Raw genomic sequence first — 12,698 nt, 5'->3', positions numbered from 1 at the left:
CAATGGCGAACTTATAGAAGAAGTCTACATGGACATTCTTCCTGGCTTTGAAACACAGGCAACTATGTATAAGGTATGTAAGCTCAAGAAATCCATTTATGGACTGAAGCAATCCCCGAGAGCTTGGTTTGACAGGTTCAACAAAACAGTGAAGAAGTATGGGTATTCTCAGTGTCAAGCATATCACACTTTGTTTATCAAACACTCAACCAAAGGAAAATTGGCGATTCTCATTGTGTATGTAGATGACATCATCTTAATAGGTTACTATGAAGATGAACTGATCAAGCTCAAAACCTTACTTGCCAAAGAATTCGAAACCAAGGATCTTGGGAGCCTAAAATACTTCCTTGGAATGGAAGTAGCCCGGTCAAGAAAGGGAATTTCAGTGTCACAACGGAAGTCTGTACTAGATCTTCTAAAAGAGACAGGAATGCTTGGGTGCAAACCGGCTGAAACACCCATGGACTCAAGTACTAAGCTTAGAGCTAATAAGGACAGTGTTCCACTGGACAAAGGCAAATATCAAAGACCTGTTGGGAAGCTGATTTATCTCTCGCACACTAGACCTGATATTGGGTTCTCAGTTAGTGTAATAAGTCAATTCATGAATGATCCAACTCAAGAACATATGGAAGCTGTCAACCGGATACTGAGGGACCTTAAAATGACAAGGAAAGATATTGAAGTGTTCGCTGATGCTGACTGGGTCGGATCAATAACTGACCATAGGTCAACATCTAGTTATTGTACGTATGTGTGGGGAAACCTAGTAACATGGCGAAGTAATAAACAACCAGTAGTTTCTCGGAGCAATGTAGAAGTGGAGTTTAGAGCTATAGTACTCAGAATTTGTGATGGAATATGGTTGCAAAGACTAATGAGGGAACTAGGAATCATCACTTTTGAACCAATGAAGATATTTTGTGACAATAAGTTAGCTATTAACATTGCGAAGAATCCGGTGCATCACAATAGGACAAAACATGTGGAGATAAATCGCCACTTCATAAAGGAGAAGATAGAAAATGGGATAGTTAATCTGCTATACACGCCGACAAGTCAGCATATAGCAGATATCCTCACTAAAGCTCTACCAAGGAAGAATTTTGAAGATTTGATTAACATCTTCGCCTAGCTTGAGGGGGAGTGGAAATACCTGATCCCTGATTTTCAAGGATACCGCTGCAGCAATTCTAATTTTATTATTAGTTGACTACGTTAATTTGGGAATGAAGAGATTCTGGAAATTCCTGATATCTCTATTAGTTTGTTTCCTATTTTGTAGTTTCCTATATTTGGCTAGTTTCCTGATTTTGTGGTAATTAGTATCTTGTTACCGAATATAAAGAAAGGAACTTTTCTTCCTTCCATTATATACCGGCTGTACATTTATCATCAATAAAATAAGAGAATTATTTTCTTCTCTAAAATCAACAGATAGTCTAATTATCCAATTTGGAAAGAAAGGGCAAGAAGGCAAGTCTAGGAATTGACCGCTCAGGTTACTTTTCTCAATTCTGAAGTTACTTTCAAAATTCATATTGTCTCTAAATTTGAAGTTTGATGATCTTGAGTCCATGATTTCGACTTTGTTGTCCAAAAGGGAGTTGTCGAATCTCACGTAGTAGTCCGAATATCACTCATGTCCATAATATGCATGAGTTCACCTGGTGGGGGGGGGGGGGGACCTAGAGCTACTATTCGATTGGTTCCACCAAATTGAAAACATCTTTACGTGTTGCGTGTCCTTCTAGAAGAAAATGTTGATATGGCTGTTCATTGTCTTAGACTCGCAGGCACCTTGGATATACTTGGTGATAGTCTTTTTTAACAGTGCCGACTTTGGAGGTAAGAAACAATTGCTGAGTGAAATCTTCCGTGGCATATGATGGAGGAAAAATTCATTCCGATCAATTATGAGAAGGAGACATACTTCAAGTTGTGTGCCTTGACCCAATAGAATGGAGATGTTGATACAAGTATGCGACACGCTTGAGTTTCACAAATTAGTCCCCCGATATTTTTTTGAAGAAGATAAACTGCAACACATCATATCACGCCATAAGGGACTTCGTTATGGATTATGCATTGAGCTACAATCCTACGACGCTACAATCCTATGAATTCCACGGATCAAGTCGCTGCCTTTGCTGGAATGCTGAGAAAAAGAGAAGTATTGGAAGGACACTTGTAAGACTGTCCATTCAACATGAACCACCTCCTGCCCCCTTCCCTTGCAGCCTGAATTCTAAGCGGGTTGAATGCTTTTGGGTTGACTGCCATAATCGTGGGTAGAAAGGATTTTATGACAATTTTCGTAGAAAGTCTCATGTTACCATAGTAGAATATTGAAGATTCGGGTCTTGAGCCTATGCATAGTAAGAACCCCTTTGATGATAAGATTGTAAGCGCACTTGAATATTCAGGGAAGAAGATCTCTAGCTAGTTTGTGGGTCCATTGCACACAGTTTTAACTAGAGATTGAGTTCTTGGGAGAGGATGCAGTCAACATGGAGGATTTTGTTTCTATTTTCTTTTTTTCAAATTCTGGCATTTTATTTCAAAATTCTATCGTATTATCATTTAAGGAATTATTATTTTAGTTTATTTAGGTTTCCCTGCATTTTATTTTTCTAAGAAACTACTGTTTTGATTTATTTAGGCATCTTAAATTAGTTGCCTCATCTTCCAAGCATTGTAAGCCTATTATAAGGCCCTTGTTTATAAATAATTTTTAGGCAAATTGGAATTGAAAAATCAAGTTGTCTGATGTTTGTCCTACATCATCAAACATGGTTGGGGAATTAGTTTGGTGATGATTAGGAGTACTGCTCAATTGATTGAGACCAAGGTGATGTGTATTGGATTAATGTCGAGTAGGGTTTGAATTGGGATTTTGGGATTCTTGAGGATTTTGGAGATTGGAGCCGTCGATAGTGGTAGATGGGGTTGATTGGTGCAACGGTAGGTTACATACGATGGTAATGGCTGCATTAGTGAAGGTGATAGTGCAATGATGGCACTGGCAATGATGCGTCGAAGAGTAATTTAGGCTTAGGTGGTTTGATTGTTATGAAGTGGGTTAATATAATGGAATAAAAAGGTTAAAAAGGTTTGGATGGATTGATTCATATGTGAATAAATGGGCTGGTTATAAGGTCTTCCAGATGAATTTTGGGTTGAAGATGCGATGCACTAGCAATCAAGGGATGGAGGAAGGGCTGGGGACTCTGGGCCTTGTTGCATTGACCCAGAATGTCATTCATTAACAACTGGTGAAGATGATGTATTTTTGGTTTGGGAAAAATCCAAATTTGGCTTCTTTATGGGCTGTTGCTGCAGGTTGTTTCAAGGGAATGTGTTTTGAGCATGTTCAACGTGATTGGCTGGTTGTTTAGTATCGATCATGATCCCCCCCCCCCCCTCTCTTAAGAGGATTCCGTATTCTCCTTCTTTCTTCTTTCTTAATAATATTTCTTCTTTTCTGATAAGAAAAACAACCGGCAAAGATCATTTACTTCAGAATGGGGTTTGAGCTTCTGAATGTCAAGGGGCGTCAGTTTTCCAATTTATGTTAGACGACAAAAGGATCCTTGTGATGGGTACATTTACAAGAGGGAATTTTCAGCAGCTTTAACATGCCAGGACAACTATACCTGTCCAGTGGACTTGTAGTCTTGATGGTGCTTAGGTTTGATTTTGAGGGTTGGGATATAGGGTTCATGTAGGGATTAGGGCTCAATGAGACATGATTAAGGGATTTGGTGGAAATGGCTGAGATCAAAGTGATGGGTATTGGATTAGTGTTGAGTTGGGATCAAGTGGTGTTTAGGAATTCTTTTTCTTTTGATATTGGGGATTTGGGTGATTCAAGGATTCATATATTGGAAGCTATTGACAAAGGTGGATGGGGTTGATTGGTGCGATAGTAGGGAATAGGTGACTGTAATCACCGTGTGGCCATGCATCTCAATATGTGGTTGTACCAAAATTCTGTGCTTTTACTAGACTTATTCTAAAAGGTTTACAATGTTGCTTCCTTTTGCTCACTTTAGAAGCCTCAACCTAGGTAACCAATTTATTGAGCAAAAGTGTGTGTGTGGGAGCAGCTGGATTTAAAAGATTGTGGGATTGAAGGTACCTCCAAAGTGTGCATATAATAATATTTTTATGTATTATTATTTAATTATTTTAAATTATGTGTGTGTGTATTGCAAAACTTCTTTGTCTCTTTCCCGCATATATACTATTAGAAAGAGGAAATCCAAACTTTGCCTGGCCTTTTGATTTCAAAAGCATCCTTTTTTAAATTGTTCATTTATAAGGATAAAGACATAAAATGACGTCATGTGCTTGAAACACTCCTTGAAATAAGAATTGACTTCTCAACACTCCTTAAAACAGGGGAGTTTGACAGCTGTGGAAAATGTGTTAATGATTAACATAGTGAAATGCCTTGGCATGCCGGTAGGAGCTTAATCCTTTCACACGGCAATAGTTTGATTCTCCTTCATGATCATTTTTGAAGTTTTAAATGCTTGTGCTTGATTTGGCAGTAATTGAGTGCTGTAAAACATAAAAGTGGCATACAATGATTGGCTCACAAGAAAAATTATTCATGACCAGGATAACTTTCATATTTAAATAAGAGAACGCACAAATTTTGCATCAATTTGACTAATTTGTGGTTGGTTCCGAATTTTCTACCCTCATGAAACGTATATTAGGAAACTTAGATTTGAGTCATTATGCAAAATGTCCAACAGAAAACACATTTAATATATGATTCAAAAATGCATGCAATGCTGCATGAAAAGAGGATGAGGATAAGTATTGGAGGTCTGAGCTATATTTACCAGAAAACATCAACGCCCTAGCGAACCACATACTGGTTGAGCTGTTCTGAGACGTGGTACATTTTTGTTCTGGAATGCTAAAATTCTAATGATACAAGGTTTTAGTTTGATGTTTTTCATGTAATGTGTTTTCCAGTTGATGCATTTTTAAAATTCATATGCTTATTATAAAAATTCTTCATTTCAAAGTACCTTTGGATTCTATCTGAATTATGTTTGAACTGTACTTTTAGTTTGCTTTGGTAAATTTTCCATTAAGTGGAATTTAGTAATCATCTTTAGCACTTCTGTCCTTGTGAGTTAAGTGATTAATCATTTTGACTAATTTGCAGACAGAAAATTTTTCTATCATACATGGGTATGATGGAAGCTCTTTCCAACGACATTATGTTAACCAGGATATTGGAAATAAGTATGGTAAACTGTCAATTTATTTTACTTGATTTACCATGCATATTTGTTAGATAATGTTCAATTTTACTTCTCATTGATGGCATCTACAGTTTTTCCCTTTCAAAAGCCCAAAGGTATAGATTGCAGTGCTACTACACTGAATCAGGTATCATGCTGCTCTACAGTTTTATTCTTTGTTGGTTTTCTTCTTATTGGCTTTCTACTTTGTTGTTTCTTGACAAACCAACTGTTTTCTCTACCTTTTTCAGTTATTTATCTGTTGAATCAGGTGTCTTAAATGATAAATTCAATGTCTCACAGTATTGGAAGTCGCATAAATATCTTCAACAAAATCAGTGGCTCCACAATTGGTTGGAAAGGGAAATCCAAGCTTTAACTCAGGTGCATGTGTTCATTGGTTTCTGTTCCCTTGTGTCATTGTTTTTTGTTACCTCATGACCAGTAGTTTATATGGGATCATATGGATGTCGTGCTGAAACTGAATCTTCTTGTTGTGCTGTATATGGTATTTTAGGGTATAGATCTATTTCTTGGGATATTTATAAAGCTCTGAATGCGACGTAGGATGCAATGAGTTAACATACATGAAAATGCATCCTCATTTTATGTTGGGAGAATCTCTTTTATCTAGAAAAATGAATCAAATGACTCCTCCACTGAAAAATTGTTCAATATTAGCCAATGATCTTTTTTATATTGTTATTAGAATTTTTGTGAAATTCTTTTATTTGCTTTGTGCACAGATTCATATGAGGTTGTATTTACATTAGGTTTGCAGTGTGTTGATACGTTTATTAGGGAGTATGGTTTGAGAGATTTTCTTAGGGATAATGCTTTATTCTTTTGGTTAGTGGGTGGAGCGAGAGCAATTGCTAGTTGGTTAGGTTCTCGTTTTATAGTGAATGGGAAGACAAATCTCCCATCCTTCTCAAGTTGCATTGTTAAGACCGTTGTGAGATGTTTTCCTTTTGTTAAGTCCAGCAAGGTTAAGTGTTTTCACTCCATTTGGGTTTTAAAACATGTGGCTTTATCATTGGTCTTCTTAATCTTTGGTTAGGATTTCTTGGACTGAGCATTATGAGAGGGGTTAGGACGGTTTAGGTTCATGAAAAGCTTAAACGTCTTAAAGAGGTGTTGAAGAAGTGGAATATTGAAGTTTGGGGACAATAGTGCTAAGAAGACTAGCATTCTAGGGGAGCTTGATATGTTGGATAGGTAAAAGAAGGGGAGGCTTTTGGAGTACGAGGAGGTGTTTGAAAAATGAGTTAGAAGCGCTGATTTTTTGGGAAGTGAGGAGTGGGAGGCAAAAGAAAAAGTTTAAATGTGTTGGGAGAGATTACAATTCTAAATTTTTTCATAGGTTGGTTAAATTTTTGCCAATCTTTTTGTTGAGGGGATGTTTGTAGGCCTATGATTGATGCCTTGATGGTTTGGAATGGAATCCTATTTTTTGTGCCCAGGTAACTTGGTTGGGGAGGCCTTTTTAGGATATTGAAGCGAGGCAGTTGTGTAGGGATGGAGAGGGACCAGGCTCCTGTTCTGAATGTTTTAAATATGGATTTTTTTTATTAGGGAGGATTTAATGAACTTGATTAGGGAATTGATACTTCTGGGGGTAGTTGGGAGGAGGGCAGGTTACTTCTGATTCTTGTTTGATCACCAATGAGATTACACATTTTTTTGCTCATAATTTTATCGAAGGTGATATCTGTTGGGCTTTGATTGAGGGTTTGGAATTGAACCATATTCCTAGCCCAGATAACTTGGCTTTTTGTAGAGAGTAAAGTAAGTGCAATTATGTCTAGGGTTTATAAGAGAGACTAGGGTGGGGACTGAAGGGGTTATGGTATCTCATCTTCAATTTGCAGAGAACACTATTTTTTTTCTTACCAGATCATGGGGAGTCTTTTTTTAATATTACCCTTTTTTGAGCAGGTTTTGTTTAAGAGGTTGATTTGGGGTAGAGTGGAACTGCTGGTATTAATTTAAGTGATACTAGTTGTTTGGAGTTGGCTTCTTTAGCTGGATGTGATCAGGGTTCGTTGGGTGCTAATCCTTGGTCTGTGGGTTCTTGGGATCTTGTGGTGGAGAAGTTGTCTAAGTGTTTGGATGGGTCGAAGGGTGCTTTATTTTCTTTTAGGCAGTTGCATCATCCTTATTCAAGTTTGTCTTTCTAGTATCCCTGTTTATTTACTTGTCTATTTTTAAAATTTTAGTAGGACTAGCTAGGAATATTGAGACTTCAAGAGAGTTGTGAGAGATTTTCTTTTGGTCTAGTATTTTTTTTTGGGGGGTGGGGGGTCAGCAAAGAAATATAATTAGAAAAAGACATCAAGAAGATGCCATTCAAGTACAGCAAAAACAACAAATAACAAAAACAATGCACGTGTCACTGAAGTACATCCAGGGAGTGGAGAATAACAGAAGTCCCTCCCTAGCACCTCACTATGCTAACTAGAGATCATACATAACCAGTTTTCCATGACAGCCTGCAGAGGAGGACTGTTGCGTTGAAGGCCCTTCTGTTCCTTTCTTTCCAAGTCACCCAAAAAATAGGGAGGGGGATAAGGGAAAGAGCTCTCCTTTTGAACTTGTGCAACAGATCCCTTTAGAAGTTCAAATTTCACCCTCACCTGAAGCTGCAGTGATCTGTTTCTGTTTGACCATGGAATTGACCAAGTTCCAGAGATTCCTGGTCCAGGGGCAGCGAAGAATAAGGATGTGATTCTCCAATTCCGCTTCTTCTAGACACAAAAAACACCTATTCATGATAGAGAAGCTCTTTATTTGAAGGTTGTCAAGGGTGAGGATCTTCCCTAGAGCAGCCTCCCAGGTGAATAGCAACCTTCAAAGGACCTGCTGTTTTCCAAAGGGGCTTCTGAGGAAAATAACTGATTTGCTCTCCTGGGCAGCTGAGATATTGTAAAAAAATCAGTGTTTTAAAAGACTCAATCAAGGCTCGCCTCAAGGCAAGGCATGTCTAAAACGCCTTGAGGCTCAATCTAAAATACCAAAATTCCAAAAAGGCTAATGCATCATATGCTGAGGCTTATGCATTTTTTACAAAAAAAAAAAAACGCTTTTTTGTGCCTTTTTAGTTGAGGCTTACGCATTTAGGGTGTGTGATTCTCAAGTTAGAATTGGTTAGAAAATTTTAACTACATGTTTGTATAAAATGAATGTCATAATATGAGTTATATTTCTAAAACTCTTGAACCTCAACCTTTTCAAAATAACTGAGAGTTGTATCTTACATCATAAAAATAGTTTGAACTTTCTAATGGTATAACTATCTCTTGTCATGATTTATGTCACCTATTCAAGTTAGCAATTTTTGAATGGCCAACTAATAATTTGGAAAGTACATCTAGTTTTTATTTTTTACATTATATTTGTGATTTTATTATTTTTTACTTCATTTTAAATATATAATTTATTAACATATTTTTATCTTAAAAACAAATTCTCCGAAGGCTTATGCCCCCAACTGCTCAAGGCTTACAGGTTGCCTCTTAAGGGTTAAAACACCTCGCCTTATGCCTTAGCCTTTTAAAATATTGGAGAAAATAGTATAAGAATTCAAGAAAATTTTTTAAAAAATTAACTTTATAACAATAAAAAATCATGTGTATGCTTTCTTTAAAAAAATAAGGGGAGAAATGAAGAAAAAATTAATGAAAAATTGAAATTTATGCTTTTAAGGGAATAGCCAATCAAAAATAATAAAAATGTGAAGTTTATGGTGTTTAATGAAAATAAAATCATATTTAATGGATGAGCCATTTGTCTAACAACTAAAGTAAGAAGAAAAAGTAAATAAAAATCACAAACGAAACTGATAAAAAATTTTATCTGGAGAAGGCAAAAGGGTATTGACAAAGTCAAATTAACATGGACCCTTGCACATACAAAAATATAATGATACTTGCACCCCTGACATTAGTTGACCTCCCCTACAGACACAGAAATGAGCCCAGTAGCAGAGCAAATACATCTGCTCTTAGACGTGCATCTTTTTCTCTAGGTGCATTTTTCTATTAGCCAGCTTTGCATGGGATAATGTTGTGTTCTTATTGGAATTCATCCAAGAACGGCATATGGGCCTTTTTTTTGGCATTACAACTTCCTCCATTTACCACATAGAGAGTCAAATTAGTATGTCAAGCCATAATATACCCTCAACTAATACTTTTTTCCTTGGTTTCACTTTGGAAAACAGATGGACCATAATAGAAAGCTTAAAAAAGGAATGTTGGCTTTTTGTATGTCCTCTGGTGGGATTGGACCTACACGTTCAACATCCTAACCACAAACTCTTGGTGTTCTAATGAAATGCATAAAATGCTTCTTAGGAGAAATAAAGATCCTGTAGTCAAGATTTTAGATTTCCTTCTGATTTTACCAATTACAAAATATTTGATCAATTTAAACCCATTTTCAGGATGACTGCATGTTTTAGCTGAATGTGGTAAGTTTTCCCTTTCATGTTACGGAACTACATGGTTGACGTAATATTTCTATGTAGGAGGAAGATGTTGACAACATTGTGCATCATGTACTTGGTGTAATTGACTCATTCTGGAAAAGGTAATAAGTTGCATTCTAACATGCATCCAAAATTGAAGCATCTTTACTATTATAACATGCCTTAAAAAATGAATTAAATTTAAATCATTGTCTGTTGAATTCTGCTGGATAATGTTATATGCTTGAGTTTGGCATTAAAACTATCAATAAAAATTGTGAAGGATATTGCGAACACTGAATCATTTTTCCATTATAATTATCTTGCTATTGGATTTACACTAACCTTCAATTATCCAGAACTGAGCAACTTAGAAGTGCTCCTGAAGAAAAACAAGAAGCCTTCGAGTCTCTGGTCTTAGACGCTGCAAGGCCTTTTTTGACTGGAAGAGCAGAGCGGTTTGTCAATGAAATAGAACTATTCCTTGCCTCAGGATTGAATATAGAAGCTTATGATGAAGTTTATATGCAACAGCTGGGTTGGATAACTCCCAAGATCAATAGTGAGGATGCGGAAGGAGAATCCCATGAACGCAAGCACTTTGCTCCATACTTGTATTTCTTTGAAGAGGACTCCGATGAAACTGATTGAACAATTCTTTGTGAATTTAATAATACTTTGTTTTATTTTCTTCTTTGTGAACCTTTCATTCTTTGCTTATCAGTACTTTCTTATTGGTGTAAACTTGACTTGTTCCAAAGAAGAAGAGTTAAATGTGTTAATGGTTCGCCAAATTTTTTATCTTGTAGTTAAAATGTTTGGATTATGGCTGTATTGATACTGTAAAAAGGTGGGTTAATCTTGCTTTTACAAATCCTTGAGTTTAAGTCTTCGATAATTTAATTGCAGTATTTCAATAGACTTGAAATTTGCAAGCATTGGAAGATTCCATTTTAGATAATCAAGTTTTGGTTGGGGTTGTGATGAGAATTTTTAAAATTCAACGCCGAACTGAGCTTGAAGCATGTAAGACGATGGTGTTCTGACAGCGGTTGCATTAATGATGCTTAGCTGATTGAAAAACTGATCTATAAATTTGGAACACTTTCTTAATGAATAGTAATAACTGCAGTTATTGTATTTGTTAAGTATAGAATAATTTCTTATATAACTAATTGTAATTAATCTATTAAAATTAAAACTCAAAAAGTCTCCAAAATCGTCTATTATAGAAAAAGAAAATATAGAAGATAACCCTCTGGACATGAAGCGAAGCGATTCGTACTTAGCTTAATTGATTACTTGGAATTGATTTCTTGATCTGTTGATTTGAAGCCGCGCCATGTTTGATGTGGCACAAAATAAAATTTAAAGTGTTATTATAACTGATGATTTAAAAACTCAGACCACATGTTAAAAGAAAACTTTTGTTGAACATTTGGTGTAATCGAAAGAGAATGAAATTAAATCAAATTTATTAATTGATTTAATTCTATTTTCTATTCAAATTTTCATACCATTCTCTTTTACCCCATTCTATTTCACAAATGGAACATGACATAAAGGAAAAATTATACATAACACAGTATTTAACTGTATAAATGTAGCTTTGCACAATGAAAAAAAAAATTATAACAATCAAAACCCTGGTTAGTATTATAACCACAAATAAGTAAAGCTTTTTTTTTTTTTTTCATTTATATATATATATATATATGAAATGATGAGTTTTTTTTGTATTTTTTGTTGAAGGGAATCACGATCTACCTCATTCATGTTCTGTATCTGAACGGAGAGTGGGTTTCTGGGGCTTGCCGTCTGTCCATTTAGAGATGGAGAAATGGACCGTCTCGCGACTGAGGGCTTCAGCCCTGTGGGGCTCTTTGAGGCAGTTCCTCACCAGACTGGCGCAGATGTTCGAGTAACCTACGTACGTCAGGCCCGCCGACCTCCAGAACGGCACCGCCGCGCTCGACGCCATCTCTCTCTCTCGTAGGTGTCTCTGCGAGCAACAAGATTCTTCCTTCTGTCCTTCCAAGTAAAAATCTTTCCTCTTAAAATACTTCAAAAGAAGAGAACCATCCAGAATTTTGAATCTGCGAAAACAAGTAAAATGACATGAAAGATTTTAGGCACAAGCAAGTTTTTATAGGATTGAAATAGCTGCAAAATTTTTAAACTTGTAAAATTCTTAATATTTTTACCATTATCCCATTCTATAATTAGCTTTTTTCCTTATTTATTATCATTGATGATGCAACAAATCTTTCTTTTCGAGGCTCCCTATATTGACATGAAAATTTTAATATATATTTTCTCTTACTTTTTAGATAAATATTTTAATTGCAATAAACAAACTTATATTAGTTAAATGTCATCAATTCATTTAAATTACTAAATTTTTTAATTAATAAATTTCTATAATAAGAAAATGTGTCCATAAAAAAACACCTAAATTAAATGCTCATCACACCTTTTAAGACTATTCATGGGTCCAAAAAATTTGTGCAATATCAATACATTTAATTATTGGATTTCTTACTTAATAAATTTCTATAGTTGGAAAATGTGTTTGTTAAGAAAAACACCTAAGTTAATAGTTGGCCGTACTTTTGAAGACTATTCATACTAAAATTTAATTTTAATAATTTGTAATTTTATCGTCTAATAATATTCATAATATATTAGATAAAATATGAGTGTACTTACAAAACACGTCATATTTATTTTCACTTAATTAAGATTTCTTTGGATTAAGGATTTTGGTGGAGAAAAGAAATTAAGAAGGAAACTCACTTTCCATCATATTTTTCTCTTTATATCAAATACTACTAAAAATACAAATTTTTTTTATATAATTAAAAATTAAGAAAAGTTAAATATAAAATCAAATTTTTATTAATTGATTTGACATTTTTTTTAATTTCTTTGATAACATGATTTGACTTTATATTCTCATT

General features: G+C 35.3%; 2 protein-coding genes across 6 annotated transcripts in view; one reads left to right on the top strand and one right to left on the bottom strand.

Moving 5' to 3' along the window:
- LOC131159336 (uncharacterized) overlaps positions 1-10,612 on the top strand; it is an 84,238-nt gene extending 73,626 nt beyond the window's left edge. For 4 of the 5 annotated variants that reach the window (XM_058114181.1, XM_058114182.1, XM_058114180.1 and 1 more), the window contains 5 exons: positions 5,192-5,271; positions 5,363-5,418; positions 5,542-5,654; positions 9,799-9,860; positions 10,098-10,612. In XM_058114181.1, coding sequence (XP_057970164.1) covers positions 5,192-5,271; positions 5,363-5,418; positions 5,542-5,654; positions 9,799-9,860; positions 10,098-10,389 — 603 coding nt within the window. In that variant the 3' untranslated portion in view covers positions 10,390-10,612. Of the gene's footprint in view, positions 1-5,191; positions 5,277-5,362; positions 5,419-5,541; positions 5,655-9,798; positions 9,861-10,097 lie in introns of all 5 variants that reach the window. The other variant, XM_058114185.1, reaches the window with a different exon arrangement.
- A 665-nt stretch (positions 10,613-11,277) lies between these two features.
- Positions 11,278-11,953, bottom strand: LOC131159337 (ATP synthase subunit epsilon, mitochondrial-like). Its single transcript, XM_058114186.1, has one exon. It carries the CDS (start codon positions 11,717-11,719, stop codon positions 11,507-11,509), a length of 213 nt encoding a protein of 70 aa, XP_057970169.1. The 5' UTR covers positions 11,720-11,953; the 3' UTR covers positions 11,278-11,506.
- Positions 11,954-12,698: the final 745 nt, after the last annotated feature.

Source organism: Malania oleifera, chromosome 7, assembly GCF_029873635.1.
Source record: "Malania oleifera isolate guangnan ecotype guangnan chromosome 7, ASM2987363v1, whole genome shotgun sequence".
Classification (NCBI taxonomy): Eukaryota; Viridiplantae; Streptophyta; class Magnoliopsida; order Santalales; family Ximeniaceae; genus Malania; species Malania oleifera.
The sequence above is the reverse complement of the archived record's forward strand: the minus strand, read 5'-3'. Positions and strand labels throughout refer to the sequence as shown.

What these genes read in the sequence shown, in the direction of transcription:
- LOC131159337 (XM_058114186.1), bottom strand. Translation starts at nt 11,719, where the DNA reads ATGGCGTCGAGCGCGGCGGTGCCGTTCTGGAGGTCGGCGGGCCTGACG.